The sequence below is a fragment of the Hypomesus nipponensis genome, chromosome 25, assembly GCF_054491055.1.
Source record: "Hypomesus nipponensis isolate SF chromosome 25, ASM5449105v1, whole genome shotgun sequence".
NCBI classification, from domain to species: domain Eukaryota; kingdom Metazoa; phylum Chordata; class Actinopteri; order Osmeriformes; family Osmeridae; genus Hypomesus; species Hypomesus nipponensis.
The window spans coordinates 385,001-404,455 of record NC_140385.1 but is presented as its reverse complement, the minus strand read 5'-3'; the positions used below and the strand labels follow the sequence as shown (position 1 = coordinate 404,455).

The window sequence follows — 19,455 nt, the reverse complement described above, 5'->3', positions numbered from 1 at the left end:
ACCTGTTTGATTATTTGAAGCGTTCACATACAAATGTTTTAATATGTTTAAAGCATGGTCTAAACAGCCCGTTTACTGTCCATTTTAACATTAAATACAAGATTTGTGTATATTCGTCGGTTTAACCGCTGCGAGGGCAGCGCCCGAGTTTCAAACGCGCTGCTGCGTTCTTGGCAAGGTTTTGCGACTTGCCGTAAATGAGTGAAAACCGGAGCAGGGACAAACAGGATGGTTTTCGAGAAGAAGGGTTCTGGTAAGGTTATTTATCTTCTGTGGTTGCTACCGAGACTTTGTTACTGTAACGATGTAAATTGTAAGTATCGGTTCCTTGTTTGAGTACTTTTCCGCATCAATACTAGACTTGCCATTTAGCCTACTACTATTAGTAGTACTAATAGCTACTAGCTATAGCAACGCTTCCCTGGCACGACCCTGGCTAACCTGCTGGTATGCTGCTGGTCCATCTCCGGTGAAGTTAAAACTTAGGAAATCTCTTGTAATGTACATCAATGATCCAATACAGTAAATCTTATCGTCTAATAGTCTTTAATAATACGTTGATGGATTGCATCATGCATAGCTAGCTGGATTACTCTGTGAGATACTCGTCTGTAAAGTACTGTAGCTAGTTAGTGAGTAGGCTAGCTTGCCTGATTCTGTTTAAATTCTATTCTTTGACATTATTTAGTACACTAGCCACTGACGTCTGCTGGCATGAAATTAACAAAAGAGACAATGAAATAAAATAAAAAAGCTGGTTAGGTAGCTAATAATTGTAGTTTGCTTGTAACTATCTCTGTAGCTTAGATACAAGTGTAGTTTTTGAGCCCATAACTGCTGTACCGCAAACCCGTCTCTCTGCTAGTGTTATCGGCCAACTGGTTTCCATAAGCATTAGGAGTAGGGGGAAAATCGATTCACATTCGAATCGCAATTCAGTCTTCTAGCGATTCACATCGATTCCCAAATTTCAAAAATCGATGTAATTTTTTTTATCTCTGTATAATTCACTGTACGTTCACCTAACAGTAGCAGCTGGCATCTGCCTCTATCACCAGATTCGTCACAAATTCACAAACATATTACTGTCGATTTTCAAGTCTCTTCTCATATTTGCTGCAGCGAATATGAAAGTACAAGTGAGCACAACATTAGTCATTCACAACAAAATAAATGGAGGCTAAGAAAATAAAACATTTGCATTACATTACATTTATGCATTTAGCAGATGCTTTTATCCAAAGCGACTTCCAAAAGAGAGCTTTACAAAAGTGCATAGGTCACTGATCATAACACCAACATTGCCCCAAACATTGCGGGTAGCCAAAACATAAAGCATACATTGTGAAAACTACATAAGTCCCAAATGGAAGAACAATAAGAGCATGTAGTGTACCAAAATACAATTAAACAACATGAATCTCGAAAAAGTGCAATTTGCAAGCTCGTAAGAAGTGGGATTTGATCGCACAAGAGCAAAAACACATAATATTGTTTGTCCGCTGCTATACAATGCAAGCTGTTCAAGCTCATAGATGAAGCTTCTTTCAGTCACGTATTTATTACCTACGTTGCATGGCCTTCAGGCAACATTTTGTTTTGGGTTCTTCTGAAACAACTGGTTACCGTAGACACGACCCGAATGTAGGCTACTAATCATGGGGTTGTCTCACGGCAATAGACATATTTACCACAATATCACAGCCCCTTAATGACACCACATATTGCAAAGTAATACTTAGATCGTGGCTGTTAACCCAGACGACACGATCAAGATATGCTTAAAGTAGTAGCCTATACATGTGGTAATATTCTACACGCAACACAGTACTGAAGGTGTCAAATTTATTTGTGATTAGCATCTAGATAACTTTGTGAGGTTTCTATTAAATTTGTATTCTGTTTGTAACAAAGACACACCCCTGCAGTGTGTGTGGCTGAGGCAGAATAGAGGCACTAACCCTGTATGACCTGCCTCCCCTGCAGTGCACTAACCCTGTATGACCTGCCTCCCCTGCAGTGCACTAACCCTGTATGACCTGCCTCCCCTGCAGTGCACTAACCCTGTATGACCTGCCTCCCCTGCAGTGCACTAACCCTGTATGACCTGCCTCCCCTGCAGTGCACTAACCCTGTATGACCTGCCTCCCCTGCAGTGCACTAACCCTGTATGACCTGCCTCCCCTGCAGTGCACTAACCCTGTATGACCTGCCTCCCCTGCAGTGCACTAACCCTGTATGACCTGCCTCCCCTGCAGTGCACTAACCCTGTACGACCTGCCTCCCCTGCAGTGCACTAACCCTGTATGACCTGCCTCCCCTGCAGTGCACTAACCCTGTATGACCTGCCTCCCCTGCAGTGCACTAACCCTGTATGACCTGCCTCCCCTGCAGTGCACTAACCCTGTACGACCTGCCTCCCCTGCAGTGCACTAACCCTGTACGACCTGCCTCCCCTGCAGTGCACTAACCCTGTATGACCTGCCTCCCCTGCAGTGCACTAACCCTGTATGACCTGCCTCCCCTGCAGTGCACTAACCCTGTATGACCTGCCTCCCCTGCAGTGCACTAACCCTGTACGACCTGCCTCCCCTGCAGTGCACTAACCCTGTACGACCTGCCTCCCCTGCAGTGCACTAACCCTGTACGACCTGCCTCCCCTGCAGTGCACTAACCCTGTACGACCTGCCTCCCCTGCAGTGCACTAACCCTGTATGACCTGCCTCCCCTGCAGTGCACTAACCCTGTATGACCTGCCTCCCCTGCAGTGCACTAACCCTGTATGACCTGCCTCCCCTGCAGTGCACTAACCCTGTATGACCTGCCTCCCCTGCAGTGCACTAACCCTGTATGACCTGCCTCCCCTGCAGTGCACTAACCCTGTATGACCTGCCTCCCCTGCAGTGCACTAACCCTGTATGACCTGCCTCCCCTGCAGTGCACTAACCCTGTATGACCTGCCTCCCCTGCAGTGCACTAACCCTGTATGACCTGCCTCCCCTGCAGTGCACTAACCCTGTATGACCTGCCTCCCCTGCAGTGCACTAACCCTGTATGACCTGCCTCCCCTGCAGTGCACTAACCCTGTATGACCTGCCTCCCCTGCAGTGCACTAACCCTGTATGACCTGCCTCCCCTGCAGTGCACTAACCCTGTATGACCTGCCTCCCCTGCAGTGCACTAACCCTGTATGACCTGCCTCCCCTGCAGTGCACTAACCCTGTATGACCTGCCTCCCCTGCAGTGCGCTCACCCTGTATGACCTGCCTCCCCTGCAGTGCACTAACCCTGTATGACCTGCCTCCCCTGCAGTGCGTGTGGCAGAAGCTGGCCAGAGGCGGGTCCTGGATGACACCACCAGACTACGGCGTCTGTCCCGCCAGCTGGAGGCGCTGGAGAAGGACAACTTCCAGGATGACCCTCTGACATCACTTCCTCCCGCAGGCCCCGCCGCACGCCTTCCCGCCTTCGGAGAGGGGGAGGAGCCTGGTGTGTGTGTGTGTGTGGGGGGGTTATGTGTAGTTAAAGCATTGAGCCACAGTAATGAGGATCTATCAATCATTTAAACTGTTACCACCCCTTCGCCCCCAGGTAAGAAGAGGAGGAAGACGAGAGGAGATCACTTCAAACAACGTTTCAGGAAGAACTTCCAGACTCTGCTGGAGGAGGAGGTATGACCCCTGACCTCTGAGACCAGATGTAACTGTAGACTACTTCCTGTCTGAGTCAACAATTTTGATTGGACAAGCCTGACTGGTCTGTGTTGTGATTGGGCAGAACCAGAGCGAGAGGGAAGAGCCTAACTATGTGTCAGCCTCAGCTCCGCCCCCCTCCCTCCCCCCCCGCTGTTTCTGCTCCGTGTGTGGCTTCCCCTCCCACTACACCTGCTGCTCCTGCGGGGGGCGCTACTGCAGCACACGCTGCCTCCACACACACAGAGAGACCAGGTAACACACACACACCAGGTAACACACACACACCAGGTAACACACACACCAGGTAACACTCAGAGCTAACCCCCTCCTCCCCCAGGTGTCTGAAGTGGACCCTGTAGCAGCAGTGACCAGACTGGTCACCAGTTATGGTTCTATGGAACATTCTACAGGATCAAGGAGAGAGAGAAGTTGAACATTGTCACAATTTGTGTTCTTTGTAAATAAAACCGTTTATATAATACTAGCGGTATCTCGTGTGCACTGTGTGTGTGTGTTTGAGAATGTGTGTTCATCCCCATGATTCTTCCCTACCTGGTTTCAAAGTAGGATTTAAAGAAATCTGGAAAAAAGGCCCCCTTCCTGATAGCCAGCCCCCTTCCTGATAGCCAGCCCCCTTCCTGATAGCCAGCCCCCTTCCTGATAGCCAGCCCCCTTCCTGATAGCCAGCCCCCTTCCTGATAGCCAGCCCCCTTCCTGATAGCCAGCCCCCTTCCCTGATAGCCAGCCCCCTTCCTGATAGCCAGCCCCCTTCCTGATAGCCAGCCCCCTTCCTGATAGCCAGCCCCCTTCCTGATAGCCAGCCCCCTTCCTGATAGCCAGCCCCCCTCAAAATGTCAACCTTTCCCTGAAAAATGTATTCATAAATGTTAAACTGAGTAAAGCAGAGTATATTAGAGGCCTTGTCATAAAGAACTCATCAATGATGCACACCTATTTCGATTGTTTGTTTTTTTTACAACCTTTCAACTATTTTTCTAATCTTTTTGTGAAAATAATTTTTCTACCTTTCAAAACCTTTTTCAAAAAATGATTCCAGCATCAAATGATTTTTCCTGAACATTGAGGGGACTGATATGAGTAAACTAAGCATGTTTCAGGAAGGGAATCAGGAAGAGGACCTTTTTACCCCATAATTAAGCAATAAGCCCCAAGAGGCTGTGGTTTACGCTGATTTTAGAACAGGTAAGGGGAGCTGTTAGGCACGACGCGAAGCGGAGTGCAGAAAACCCCCTTACCTGAAATATTCGATGCGCAATAATATGGAATGTTAAAGAATGTTATGAGGTTAACCTGTGAGGTTATGCTGGATTTTACAACGGCATGAAACGCGATATAGCCAATCACAATCAAGGATGGGAACAACCAGTTTTATAACTATTAATACACCCCCTGCTAACTCCAATCAGGATCATGTCTGTCCAGTATAGATTTCTGCTCACTTATATTTAAACAGATGTTAAAGTGATGGAACTAAATAGAACACACAGCAGGTTGAAAAGACAACTTGGATCTTTATTACAAATCTGAAAACCAGCTTCCACAGTGAACAGCTGGATGTTTGTCTAAGCACTGGAGAAGCGAGGCAGCTGGTTTCCAAGGATCACACTTCTGTCCAGGCCGTGTTCAGAGATGGCAGCCAGCCTGACCACGCCTCCACTGGACCCGTCCCGATGCATAGCCAGGCTCAGGGCTGGGGACAGCAGGACAAAGCTTTCATACACAACCATCCTCACCAGATGCAGTCAGGTCCAGACACTCCTGCTGGGTCATGCTGCCCCCTCCCTCCTCCTCCTCTCCCCCCCCCCCCTCCCCCCTCCCTCCTCCTCCTCTCCCTCCCTCCCTCCCCTCCCCCCCCCTCCCTCCTCCTCTCCTCTCCTCTCCCCCCTCCCCCCCCTCCCTCCTCCTCTCCCTCCCCCCCCCTCCCTCCTCTCCCTCTCCCCCCTCCCCCCCCCCTCCTCCTCCTCTCCCCCCTCCCCCCCCCCCCTCCCCTCCCTCTCCCCCTCCCTCCTCCTCTCCCTCCTCCTCTCCCCCCTCCCTCCTCCTCTCCCCCCTCCTCTCCCTCCTCCCTCCTCTCCCCCTCCTCTCCCTCCTCCTCTCCCCCCTCCCCTCCTCCTCTCCCCCCTCCCTCCTCCTCTCCCCCCTCCCTCCTCCTCTCCCCCTCCCTCCTCCTCTCCCCCCTCCCCCCTCCCTCCTCCTCTCCCTCCTCCTCACCAGATGCAGTCAGGTCCAGACACTCCTGCTGGGTCATGCTGCTCCTGTAGTGGGCGTCCATGTATCCATAGATGTAGGTGCTGCCAGACCCCCCCACAGAGACAGGCTGGCGCACCAGCATACCCCCCACCGGCACCGTGTACACCTGGGGGGAGGGGGGGTTATAAGTCCAGACTGATCTGAGACAAGGGGATTAAGATCTGTTCTAACTAGAAAGAAAGGTAGGTATGTGTGTGTGTGCGGTGTTTGCGTATAGAGATGTGTAGCAGTCTCACCTGCCCCCCTCCTCTCTTGTCCCAACCCGCTACGATGATCCCGGCCATCAGCTCCTCTCTGTACCTATAGCAGCTCTGCCGGAACAGACTGGCAGCTGTCTGGACCAATGGGGCTTCATCTAGCTCAATACTGCAGAAGGGGGAGGGGCTCGTCAGAGTTTGTAAGACTGGACCTGCATTAGGTGGATCTAAGAACAGGTGTGCTGTGTGTGAGAGAGAGAGAGAGAGAAAGAGAGAGAGAAAAAGAGAATGTGAGAGGGCGACAGAGGGTGTATGTTTGTGTGTGTGATTCACCTGTGGAAGCCCAGCTGGTAGGTGACAGCGTCAGCGATAGCCTGCGTGTCCGCGGCGGAGCCGGAGCGGCAGCAGAAGATCCGGTCGTGGATCGGAGTGAGTTTGTCCGTCACTCTGTTAGCAATGTACGCGCTAGAACACACACATCGTCATTGCAACAGTCAGCAACGTAACACACTCACAGACACGCGGCAGTCAGTTAGCTAACACACACAGTGTTTTCTCGATATCTTATTACCCGGTTGTGGTTCTAGAGTCCGCACCGATCACCACGCCGCCGTCATACTCCACCGCCATGATCGTGGTCTGAAATGACAGACACATTCACGTCGATGACCGGACGCTCGGACAAGTTTGTCAGTTAGTCTAATGTGTGGATTGCCAACACTGGTAGACATTTTCCTTAAATGAAACTAAATATGAGTCGACTTCATCTTACTTGACAGTTGATGTTATATGGCTCTACATACAAACTAGTCTAGTCATGACCATGTCTGTCTTGACTAGAAGTGGTGTCTCACTCAACGACTTCCAAAGATCCTAACTTTCCACCGAAACATTCTACTGGGCCACATGTTTGTACATTTTGCGGTCCATGTCGGTTCCGAACACTTACCCCGGTGCTGACTTCTTTCGTGGTCCAATCCGGTACCAAATCACCGTTCGAAGAAATGTGCTGAGAGTAGCTCATGGTTGCGGTCGCCATGTTTCTGTGTTGACTTAACCAAAGCTAGTTTAGTGAATAGAAAACCGGCAGAGTGGATAAGCTGCAGCCCGTTACTGTCTGTATGCGAGCCGCGCAACTTTCACGTTACTACAACCAAGAACACTCTAAAGCGCCTTTAGAAAATAGTGTCCCGTTGTTGGTATCTAACAAAAGCGTAAATACGCTTGTGTGTGACATATCGTTAATACAAGTAGACTAGTGCTATTTGTAAATATCTCGTCCAACCTTTCAGTGTCTACGCTGGGCACAAGCTAGCTAGCATAATATCTAACTCAGCAGTGTAGACAGGCATACTGAGGGGACGCCTACTGCTAGGGTCCTTATGACACCAGGAAGAACAAGGTAAACAATGTTGATGTTACTAGCTAGCGAACAAAACAAGGTTTTATATTTATACTGGTGCAATTTGAGACCAGGCTTGTGATTTAATGAATAGTGGAGGACATATGGAACGAATCAATGTAACGCTATATGTTTAAGTTGCTGTGTTGCCATCTTACGCTACGTAACGCTTGTAGTTAGCTCGAAAGCTTGCTAAGTTTGAACCAGGCAGGTATAAATATAAAGGTTGTTTCATCATGTGAGCCTATTTAAACCCCGGTTACATCCGTGGCCGTAAACTCCGTGATACGCCAGTATGTCTGTACAGTTGTGTGTCTGAAGCTGCGTGTGATGACGGTGTGTGTGTTACTGTGACGCTAACGTGACTTTTAGTCAGTTAATAGACGCTTTTATCCAAAGCAACGTACAAGTAGTGCAACACAAAATCAAGGATCAGAAGTGTGTATTTCTAACTGAATGTCGGTGGCCAATCTTGGAATTGTGTGTATTTCCCAGGCACAGCGCTAAATTACATTCTCTAACCCACCCTTGCGCGTGTAGATGACGGTTCATAACCTGTACATCTTTGACCGTAACGGGGCATGTCTGCACTACAGCGAGTGGAACCGCAAGAAGCAAGCCGGCATCTCCAAGGAGGAGGTAGAACATGTTACTACCAGTAGACACATGTACACATGCTAACCTACAGATGTTATGACATATATGACTGGAACTGGTAGTAATATTATGGTTAACTTTGTTATATAATCTGCAACTGTGTCACACAACCAACCAATCTCTCCACTTTTCTTTCCCTCTACTCTACCCTCCTCCCCTCCCGCCTCTTCCTCCCCCCCCCTGTCCTTTCCCAGGAGGTTAAGCTGATGTATGGCATGCTGTTCTCCATCCGATCCTTCGTCAGCAAGATGTCTCCACTGGACATGTATCCCTCACAGAGAGATGTGTGTGTATTGAGTGTGTGTGTGTGTGTGTGTGTGTGTGTGTAAGAGAGCATGGTGATAGTCCTTGACTGACAGCAGGAAGGATGGTTTCCAGAGCTTCCAGACCAGCAGGTATAAGCTGCACTACTATGAGACACCCAGCGGGGTGAAGGTGGTCATGAACACAGATCTGGGCGTGGCCAACATAAGAGACATCCTGCACCAGATCTACAGCACGGTACAGATCTACCTCTCTCTATCTCTATACCTCTCTCTATCTCTATACCTCTCTGTCTCTATACCTCTCTCTGTCTCTATACCTCTCTCTGTCTCTATACCTCTCTCTGTCTCTATACCTCTCTGTCTCTATACCTCTCTGTCTCTATACCTCTCTCTGTCTCTATACCTCTCTCTGTCTCTATACCTCTCTCTGTCTCTATACCTCTCTATATCTCTCTCCATCTCTATACCTCTCTCTGTCTCTCTCCATGTCTATATCTCTCTCCATGTCTATATCTCTCTCTCCATGTCTATATCTCTCTCTATCTCTATACCTCTCTCTGTCTCTATACCTCTCTATATCTCTCTCCATGTCTATATCTCTCTCCATGTCTATATCTCTCTCCATGTCTATATCTCTCTGTCTCTATACCTCTCTATATCTCTCTCCATGTCTATATCTCTCTCCATGTCTATATCTCTCTCTGTCTCTATATCTCTCTATATCTCTCTCCATGTCTATATCTCTCTCCATGTCTATATCTCTCTGTCTCTATCCCTTTCTATCTCTCTCCATGTCTATATCTCTCTCTGTCTCTATACCTCTCTATATCTCTCTCCATGTCTATATCTCTCTCCATGTCTATATCTCTCTCCATGTCTATATCTCTCTCCATGTCTATACCTCTTTCTGTCTCTATACCTCTCTATATCTCTCTCCATGTCTATATATCTCTCTGTCTCTATACCTCTATCTGTCTCTATACCACTCTATATCTCTCTCCATGTCTATATCTCTCTCCATGTCTATATCTCTCTCCATGTCTATATCTCTCTCTGTGTTGCAGCTGTACGTGGAGTGTGTGGTGAGGAACCCTCTGTGTGTGATGGGAGACCCCCTGCAGAGCGAGCTCTTCAAATCCAGATTGGACACCTACATCAGGAGCTTGCCCTTCTTCAGTCCCCGCGCTGCCTAGACACACACACACGCTCACACACACCCTCACACCCTCACACACACCCTCACACACACACCAAACACACACACACACACACACCCTCACACATACACACACCAAACACACACTCTCACACACACACAAAGTTGCAGCATTTGTGGAATGAGGGGTTTAACTCGGTCGTTGGAAGTAGTTGTTTTGGACTTATTGACTTATCATGTTATTTTGTAAATCTGACTAATAAACCTAAATAAACGGACTCTTTGTATGTGTAAGTATATACTTGTGTGTGTGTGTGTGTGTGTGTGTGTGTGTGTTATTAATCTATGTGAAAGCTGACAGCTTTTTGGTTATGTAACTGGACAGATTACCTTCAGTCCAGCCAACACACTCCTCTCCTCCTCTCTCTCTCTCCCCTCCCCTCTCTCTCCTATCCTCCTCTCTCTCCTCCTCTCTTCTCTCTCCTCCCCTCCTCTGTCTCCTCTCCCTCTCCTCCTCTCTCTCTCTTCTCTGTCTCTCCCCTTCCCCTCTCTCTCCTGTCCTGCCCCTCCTAGAATGATTAGAGTGAATGTAGAGTTTGGCTATTCTGATTGGCTGACTTGTGGTCTTGACCTTCACTGCTGGCCCTTTTTTAACCTTTTTTCAGCAAAAAAAACGCTTCTCTGAAATGAATGAAAAGAAAGGTAAACATTTTCTCTGTTTTCGATGTTCAAAATGATGTCAAAAAGGATTCCTGGCGAATGTGATGCATGTCTGTCTATAGTGTATTTTTGTATTCATGTTTTAATATGAAGTGTGGTGTAGTTACCAGTGGGACAGGTAATAGTCATGGCTACTTTATACTTAGATATATGTCAAAGCCCACACTTCTTTACTTTATCTTGAGTGAAAAAGTGTAGTCAGTAATTCAACTTTTACCAGAGTCTTTTTAAATATGAGTATCTGTATTTCTACTTGAGTGAAGCATGTGTGTACTTTTGACATCTCTGTAAACTAGGAGCAGAATGTGTGGATTTATAATGGCGAAATAGTCTGGATTGGGGGGGGGGGGGGCTTGAAAGGGAGATAGCATACCATTAGACCACATGTCAACGATGTGTGTGTGGATGTGTGTGTGTGGATGTGAGTCCTTTGATAATCTGGGTACAGATGTCAGGTATGGCCGCTTGCCCAGTTCCAGCCTTCTTAATCTGGACACACACACATCCACTCACACACACACACATGCTTGTGTGGGTGTGGCCTGAGGAGAGGTCTGATTGACAGGTATATGGACGGACAGACCGAGAGAGTGGATGAGAGAAGAGGAGAAAGAGGAGACAGAGATGAACCATCTATAACGACCCCATCATCATGATCATCATCATCATCTGGATGAAGGATTATCTCTGACTGCAGGATAACATCCTTCATGCTTGGCTGACAGAGAGAGGCAGCCAGGCAGAGGGAGAAAAGGAGAGATTTAGATAACCTTTGACCCTGGACTCACCTGGCCCCACCTCCGTACCTCTGAAAAGGGCGTTGTCTGAAGAAGAGGAGGACCCTGAGAGGAACGCCCGAAGCCGTGGAGACATAACCATGGAGACCTAACTGTGGAGACGTAACTGGAGTGACGGATCAAGAGAACTTTCCAGAACCTGCAACACTTGCGTCAGTGTGTGTGTGTAGGGGTCAGTGTGTGTGTTTAGGGGCCAGGGTGTGTGAGTGAGAGTGTGTGTGTGTCATGTTTGCTGGGCGTGGATCTGGGCTGGAGGCAGTGGGCCCCTCTGAGGGGGGGAAGGGAGGGAAGGTGTGTGTGGAGGAGCTGTACAGCTTCAACAAGAATCCCAATACGAGGGGGGCTGGGGGGACAGGGGGGGCGCAGAGGGGGCGCAGGGGGGGGCAGAGGGCAGAGTCAGCCCTAGCGTGTCACATCCTGCGAGCAGCAAGGGAGCTGATAGAGAGACGAAGACTGGAGAGCTTCCTCAGGGAGTCCAGCCTGACCCTGGACCTCAGCACCATGCCCTACAGGTACACACCTAGCTCATATGCACACACACACACTCCTATCCATTTAGGCTATTCTATGAAATCTAAGTGTACATGTTGTGTTTTAGGTTATGGGTTCTATATGTGTTCTGTACTAGTTCTAAGTTATTTGTTCTAGTTCCACCAGTGATTCTGGATGCAGGCCACAGGGGCGTGGCTACTCTGTTAGGATTGTTGTGTGTGGAGGGTGTGGCCTGAGTTAGAGGGTGTGTGTGTGTGTGTGAGAGAGAGAGAGAGAGAGAGACAGAGAGAGAGAATGAGAGAGGATGGTCCTTGTTACTTACCATCTGTCTATAATCCAGCTTTAAATTGTGTGTTTGTAAGTGCTGGTGTCATTTTCATTTTGTTTGTGTGTATGTATGTGGCCTATGTGTGTGTGCGTGTGTATGGAATGAATGAATGGATGGATGGATTGATAAATAAATAGATGGATGAATGGATGAGTGAATTAATTAATTAATGGATTATTCAGTAACACTTTAGAATAATGGTCCGTTGTTAACGAGTAGCTATGCAGGAAGTAATAGGTAGTATTACATTAACACTGAATTCAATATATTAACTAATATGGAACCAAGATTAACTAAGCAGTAAGTAATCGCAAATTTAGTACAAAGGTAGTTCCTTGGTAGATATTTGATTATTACTAAATAAATATATCCTCATTGAGAACTACTTGTGAACTATGACCAATTAAGAAAGAATAACCATTGAATTACTAATCACAAAAGTAACATGTATGAAGAGTGAACAATTGTGTTTTTTTAACTCTTAACACGGTCATAACATTTCAGGAGCTTGTGCCTCAAATTAGTTATTTGTGGAAACCAGTTTATGAATATTAATATTATATTATTATAACACATCCCCCCCAATATTTGATCATACTGTATGATTATGGGACACACACGTCCCCCCCAATATTTGATCATACAGTATGATTATGTTTGTCACTTTAAAATAATGGTCCACATCACTAGTAGTTCCTGCAGGAAGACAAGGTAACGCTTGAATAATTAGTGAATTATTGAATTAGTTATACTGGTTTTCACAAGTAATATAATAAGTCTAATTTTATATTTTAAACATACGGTACAGGCATACATTTCTGTGAGGCAGAGGCACTAGTGATATTCTAATAAACGTAATCTGAAAGATGTGGTTTTGCGCTTATCGCAACATAAATGCAGGATGCAAATTGTTTTTGACAAGAGAATATCAATGTTTATATTCATATAAAAAAGAGAAGTCCTCCTCAGGCGGCTACTGTATCATAAAGGTAGGTCTTTGGAGTCTGAGACATGGAACTGACACTCAAGAGCTCATAATAGTGAACTAATCCAATAATGATAGTGTCAGCATCACTTCCTAATTATTAAACATTTTAAACAAAGGATCATTATTTGTATTATTCTATGTTTAGTTCTAATTTTAAATAAACATAGAACATACGTCCATCCTTTGGTAAGAGTACTAGTCACAATCTCAACCAGTAGCTAATGTATTTGGGGGGATATAATATTCATAAACTGGTTTCCACAAAGAACCCATTTGAGGCACAAGCTTCTGAAATGTTATGACCATGTCAAGAGTTTTTTTTTTTAAGTTCACCTTTTAGACATGTTACTTCTGTGTTTAGTAATTAATTGGTTATTCTTTCTTAATTGGTCATAGCTCACAAGTAGTTATCAATGAGGATATTTTATTTAGTAATAATCAAATACCTACCAAGGAACTACCTTGGTAGTAAATTAGCTATTACTTACTGCTTAGTTAATCTTGGTTCCATATTAGTTAATAGTATTAAATTCGGTGTTAATGTAGTACTACCTATTACTTCCTGCTTAGCTACTTGTTAACAACGGACCATTATTCTAAAGTGTTACCGATTATTATTTTATTGTGTTCATTTGTTGATACTAACATTTCAGCCTACTTGACTAATTCCTGCATGAGATATTGTGTTCAGTATTTTTTTCATCCCTTCATGAAAGGATGAATTCCTTCAGTGTTGTGTGTTCATGTTGGCACCCTTTCATCTCTCACTGGAAATGAACGTCTGTAGTTATGAAGCTGGAAAATTATTATCCTGTGTGTGTGTTTGTGTGTGTGAGAGATAGTGTGTGTATTTTCCCCTGGGCTTGGAGTCCCAGTCTATCTTATTGGCTGATTCAGCATTGAACTACAATCCTTTCCTCCATCCTTCAATCTTTCCCTCCTTCACTTCCTCTCCCTCTCTCCTCTCCCTCCCTCTCTCTCCTTTCCTTCTCTCCTCTCTCCCACTGTAACTTTCTGCCCTTTTCTTCTCCAAATATGCCGTGTGTGTGTGTTGTGTGTGGGGTGGGGGTTGACTGTGTGTGCATGTGTATATTTGTGAGCTGATATCTGTTTGAGAAAATCCATCATTGATACCACCCTCTTCCTCTTCCTCTTCTTTTCTCTCTCTCGCTCTCTGGTCTCTCTCCTTGTCTCTTCCTCTCTCTCCTTGTCTCTCTCTCTTCTTCTCTCCCTCTCTAACTGCCTGGTCTTCTACCTCTGTTATAAACATCAGTGATGTTGTGACCAATAATAGTGGGTATGTTAGTGTATGTGTCATCTGTCATTATTCTTTTACACACACACGCAGAATGAAAGTGATGAGATTAGTAGGATCTGTGCCTTAACTGACAGCAGGGGGGATGAGGAGTGCAGGAGAGGGATGGGGGAGGGAGAGAGAGAGGGGGAGGGGAGGGAGGAGAGGGATGAGGGAGGGAGGGAGAGAGAGGGGGGGGGAGGGTGCAGAGGGGAACTCGCAGCTGAAACTCTTCGCTGTTGTTGTGTTCGAGAACGGGGCAGAGCGAGGACTCCCATTTGCGTTGGGACACAGCTGTGCGTGAATAAATGACCCGTCGATCTTCCACCGTGACGAGGCGGTAAGAGCCACGAGGCTGGAATATTAATCCGTTACCTGCCGGGACAGTCGTACTTTCCGGTATCTGGAACCGGCGTCTGTCGGGCGGCAAAGGATGAATACCACGGTGATGCTGACGGCGTGGTCTCGACGGGGTTAAGTGCTAACGGTTAGCTGCCCGGCTGAAGGGAAAGTTCAGCGTCGCGTGAGCCTGTTTCAGCTCAAGGGCAGAGCTGCGTGACACAGTGTATACAGGGCAGGGGTGTGTGTGTGAGAGAGAGAGAGAGATAGAGAGAGAGAGCGTGTGTAGTGTGTAGTTGCTTCTGACTGGTGTATCTTATCGGATGTCTTGGTCAATTAGCTCGTGCGCATTTCAGTTTAGTTCGGGTACAGGCTGAAAGAGAGAGAGATAGTTTCAAAGATAGGAGGGAGGGAGAGAGAGAGGAGAGAGAGACATACACAGAGAGAGAAAGGAGAGAGAGGATAGAGAGATGAGTGGTTGTGTGTGTGTGTTGTAAAGACAGGCTAAATGTCGGCTGGTTACAAGAAGACCAGTGCGCCCTGACCCCTGGTCTTACACACACAGACACGTTGCCATAGCGGTAGTTGGGAAGCTTTTTCCATAGCAGCAGTTGCTAGGTGGGTTGCCAGGATGCAGGTCTCCATAGCGTGCACGGACCACAACCTGAAAAACAGGAGTTCTGAGGGGCGGAGTCAAGGGGGAGGGGCCAACACAAACCCTACCCACAACAAGATAAAGGTCCCGCCCATCCCTCGCCACACACTGCTAGGCCACGCCCACATGAGGGAGGCATGCGGTCGCCATAGCAGCATGAAGTACAGGTGAGAGAGCTGTCCACACACACACTGACATACACACACATACACACACAGACACGCTGACACTCACACACACACACTCAGACACACACACAGACACACACTGACACACACACTGACATACACACACATACACACACAGACACGCTGACATTCACACACACACACTCAGACACACACACAGACACACACACACAGACACACACAGACACACACTGACATACACACTCAGACACACACAGACACACACTGACATACACACTCAGACACACACAGACACACGCTGACACACACACACAGACAGAAGGTGATGGAAACTCCACAGTCTGTTGACTCAGGTTCATGTTTCATGCGTTTGAGGCGCTGCCCAGTAGCTGTCTGTATGTTGGTGTGTGTGTGTGTGTGTGTGTGTGAGGATGGGGGCAGGTTGTGTGTGTGTGTGTGTGTGAGGATGGGGGCAGGTTGTGTGTGTGTGTGTGTGTGAGGATGGGGGCAGGTTGTATGTGTGTGTGTGTATAATGCCCAGCGCCTGTTTCACAAGTAGTGATGGACTGTGATGGACTGTGATGGACTGTGATGGACTGGTCCCTGGGTCCATCGGAACTCTGCCCTGTCATGACTCTGAGCCAACCCTAATCTCACACACACACATACACACACTACACAAACTACACTACACACACATATACACACACACATATACATACACACACACACTACACACACTACACACACATACACAGTCTAACATGATGATGACCTCCAACCCCCTGACTCATCAGCTCCCGGCTGAGACCATCAAGGTCAAAGGTCACTCAATTACTGTGTGTGTGCATGTCTTGTCCTGATTACAGTAGTGTGTGTGTTTATCAGTGGATGCTAAGATGTCACAAGGGTATGAATGTAATTTACATGTTAAATCAGTCATGTTTAATCAAGGCAAGAGAGGATAAATCTACATACACACACACACACACACATACACACACACACACACACACACACAGTCATCATCAGGATGTTAAGATTACCGTTGTTTGGTCTGTGTGTGTATGTCTGTGTGTGTATGTCTGTGTGTGTCTTTGTTTAGGGTGTGTGTAGAGTATGTGTGTATTGGACTGGGATAGTCTTCATTACAGTTGCTGTGTGTGTGTGGGTGAGAATGTGTGTATGTGTGTGTATGTGTATGCGTGTGTGTGTGTATATGTGAGTAGGGGAGGATGACCAGAGAGCGGACGAAGGCTAGTTGGAATGTTGATGTTATCAGTTCTTTAAGGACCAGCAATGATTGGTTGATTGATTAATTGTTTAATTGATTTGTTGGTAAATTTGTTAATTTATCAGTGTAATAACTGATTGTCTCTTTCAGAAATCTGGGCAAGTCAGGGCTCAGAGTTTCCTGTTTAGGGTTAGGTAAGTAAAAACAAACTACACAAACTCTCTCACACATACACACTCTCACACACACACACACACAATCTCTCTCACACACACTCTCTCTCACAGACACCCTCTCTCACATACACACACTGTTACATTGTTACTTCTGCTCACAGGAACCTGGGTGACGTTTGGTTCTCAGATCTCTGATGAGGTACGTGTGTGTCTATGTGTGTCTGTGTTTAAGGGTGTGTATTGGACTGGGATAGTCTTCATTACAGTTGCTGTGTGTGCGTGTGAGGATGTGTGTGTGTAACTTAGGTGTGTGTGTGTAGGTGGCAGAGAGTCTGGTCACCATTGCCTATGACAACGGAGTCAACCTGTTTGACACGGCTGAAGTTTACGCTTCAGGAAGGTACATCATCTCTCTGTCTGTCTGTCTGTCTGTCTGTCTGTCTGTCTGCTGTCTCTCTCTGTCTCTCTTTGTCTCTCTCTCTCGCTCTCTTTTTGTCTGTGTGCATGTTTGTATGTAAATAAGACATCTATTGTGATGCTAAGATCATCAATGCTAACCCTGCTACCTCTCCTCCACTCTCAGGGCTGAGACTACACTGGGGGCCATCCTGAAAAAGAAAGGATGGAGGTATATTTCTCAATCTCTCCATCCCTCCATCCTTTACAGTAAAAGTGGCACCACAGCAATTACGCTGAACTAATCTCCCTCCTCCTCTCCTCCTCTCTTCCTCACCTCCTCTCCTCCGCTCCTCCTCTCCTCTCCTCTCCTCTCCTCTCCTCTCCTCTCCTCTCCTCTCCTCTCCTCTCCTCTCCTCTCCTCTCCTCTCCTCTCCTTCTCTTCCCTCCCTCCCTCCCTCCCTCCCTCCCTCCCTCCCTCCCTCCCTCCCTCCCTCCCTCCCTCCCTCCCTCCCTCCCTCCCTCCCTCCCTCCCTCCCTCCCTCCCTCCCTCCCTTTCTTTCAGACGTTCCAGTTATGTGGTGACCACCAAGATCTACTGGGGAGGACAGTCAGTGTCTTTTGTGTGCGTGTGTGTGTGTGTGTGTGCATGTGTGTGTGTGTGTGTCTGTCTGTGTCATATGGTGATCTTGTTTTCTTCCAGAGCAGAGACTGAGAGAGGCTTGTCCAGGAAGCACATCATTGAAGGTATGAAATCACTTCCTCTTTTTAAAGTGATGAATGTGGTCAGAGAGAGCTGGAAGGAGAAACAGAGAGAGAAGACAGGGATGGAGAGGCAGAGGAGAGAGCAGAGGCGTTGTTAGACATAAAGCCCTGCTGGGGCACAGGCCCCTATTCATATCCCCTCTTGCTCTGCACAATGCACTACTAGGCTATAGAAGCTCCCCTTGCTTAACCCACTATACAACAGTTCAGGGACACAAGTTTGATATCAGCTTTGGCAGAGACATCAATAGTTATGCGAGCGTGCACATTTTTTTCGCATTCATTTGAGTACAAATACAGTTTTTTTCAGTTCATGTAATATTGTTTTTATGTTTTAGTGTAAATAAGATGATCTGTAGGCCTATCATTTAGAAACTTTCTTTAGTTTTGTAATGTTTTCTTAGCCTACCTCAATTCTGACTTGTGTGGTGAGTCCGACACCTGGACTTCTGTGTGCTGCAGTGGCTATTTGGCAAGCTCAGAAGAGGCGCTGACATGGAATTCTGCTTGCATCGGTTTGTGTTTTCGGTTAAACACTTTTACAAGCGTTGATTGGGATACTGCGTTTATTATTTCCGGGATTATCAATCTAAATGAATGCACTGACTAATAAAGTAAATTGTTAAAACTCAAACTTTAGATTTCACTGGGGCACAGTAGATTTATACTGGGGCACGTGCCCCAGTAAAAAGGGTCTAACAACGCCCCTGGGAGAGAGAGAGAGAGAGAGAGAGAAGAGAGAAAGAGGAAAGGAGAGAGAAGAGAAAAGAGAGAGAAGAGATTGTTTAGAACTACAAAGGTGGTTGGTTAGGGTTAGGTTAGGGTTAGGTTAGGGTTAGGTTAGGTTAGGGTTAGGTTAGGGTTAGGTTAGGTTAGGTTAGGTTAGGGTTAGGTTAGGTTAGGGTTAGGTTAGGTTAGGTTAGGGTTAGGTTAGGGTTAGGTTAGGGTTAGGTTAGGGTTTGGTGGTTGTCCCGTGTGGGAATGTGACCTGATTAGTGTAAAATCCATGTCCTAATTATACACACACACACTACACACACTACACTATACCCACACACAGTTAACACACGTTATGTACACCAACACAGTGTCCTCTACATTGCGTTCTCGAAGGTTAGGGTTCTGTAGGTCAAACAGGCTTTGAGAGACTCAGTCACACCAGAATGAGATTATTAGCACTCACCAGAAGTTAAACACTCACTCTCACACACATACACTCACACACATACACTCACACACATACACTCACTCACACACACTCACTCTCACACACACTCTCACACACACTCTCACACACATACACACACACACACACTCACACACACTCACACTCACTCTCACACACACTCTCACACACACACTCACTCACACACACACTCTCACACACACTCTCACACACACACACTCTCACACACACTCACTCTCACACACACTCACACACACACACTCTCACATACACTCACTCTCACACACACTCA

At 46.8% G+C, this 19,455-nt stretch overlaps 4 protein-coding genes across 6 annotated transcripts in view; 3 read left to right on the top strand and 1 right to left on the bottom strand.

Annotated features, from left to right (window-relative positions):
- Positions 1 to 130: 130 nt before the first annotated feature.
- Positions 131 to 4,176, top strand: LOC146221526 (zinc finger HIT domain-containing protein 1-like). The gene is made up of 5 exons (XM_084691134.1): positions 131 to 253; positions 3,313 to 3,489; positions 3,592 to 3,671; positions 3,778 to 3,947; positions 4,033 to 4,176. The coding sequence occupies exons 1-5, from the start codon at positions 229 to 231 to the stop codon at positions 4,052 to 4,054; spliced, it is 474 nt and encodes a 157-aa protein (XP_084547260.1). The 5' UTR covers positions 131 to 228; the 3' UTR covers positions 4,055 to 4,176.
- A 1,031-nt stretch (positions 4,177 to 5,207) lies between these two features.
- psmb6 (proteasome 20S subunit beta 6) lies at positions 5,208 to 7,385 on the bottom strand. Its single transcript, XM_084691510.1, has 6 exons — positions 7,113 to 7,385; positions 6,735 to 6,802; positions 6,497 to 6,628; positions 6,203 to 6,332; positions 5,928 to 6,072; positions 5,208 to 5,406 (listed from the first exon to the last, which is right to left on the bottom strand). Exons 1-6 carry the CDS (start codon positions 7,200 to 7,202, stop codon positions 5,279 to 5,281), a joined length of 693 nt encoding a protein of 230 aa, XP_084547636.1. The 5' UTR covers positions 7,203 to 7,385; the 3' UTR covers positions 5,208 to 5,278.
- Positions 6,410 to 9,922, top strand: trappc1 (trafficking protein particle complex subunit 1). 3 transcript variants are annotated; one of them, XM_084691513.1, is made up of 5 exons: positions 6,410 to 6,592; positions 8,106 to 8,204; positions 8,417 to 8,487; positions 8,585 to 8,723; positions 9,553 to 9,922. In XM_084691513.1, exons 2-5 carry the CDS (start codon positions 8,106 to 8,108, stop codon positions 9,679 to 9,681), a joined length of 438 nt encoding a protein of 145 aa, XP_084547639.1. In that variant the 5' UTR covers positions 6,410 to 6,592; the 3' UTR covers positions 9,682 to 9,922. The 3 variants fall into 3 exon arrangements, with proteins under 3 accessions (XP_084547639.1, XP_084547638.1, XP_084547637.1); XM_084691512.1 differs by lacking the exon at positions 6,410 to 6,592 and adding an exon at positions 7,477 to 7,565; XM_084691511.1 differs by lacking the exon at positions 6,410 to 6,592 and adding an exon at positions 7,661 to 7,684.
- Positions 9,923 to 11,386: 1,464 nt separating this feature from the next.
- Positions 11,387 to 19,455, top strand: part of LOC146221523 (voltage-gated potassium channel subunit beta-2-like) — a 17,835-nt gene continuing 9,766 nt past the window's right edge. The window contains 7 exon segments of the mRNA XM_084692036.1: positions 11,387 to 11,673; positions 16,791 to 16,834; positions 16,978 to 17,015; positions 17,137 to 17,216; positions 17,400 to 17,444; positions 17,778 to 17,822; positions 17,916 to 17,959. Coding sequence (XP_084548162.1) covers positions 11,387 to 11,673; positions 16,791 to 16,834; positions 16,978 to 17,015; positions 17,137 to 17,216; positions 17,400 to 17,444; positions 17,778 to 17,822; positions 17,916 to 17,959 — 583 coding nt within the window.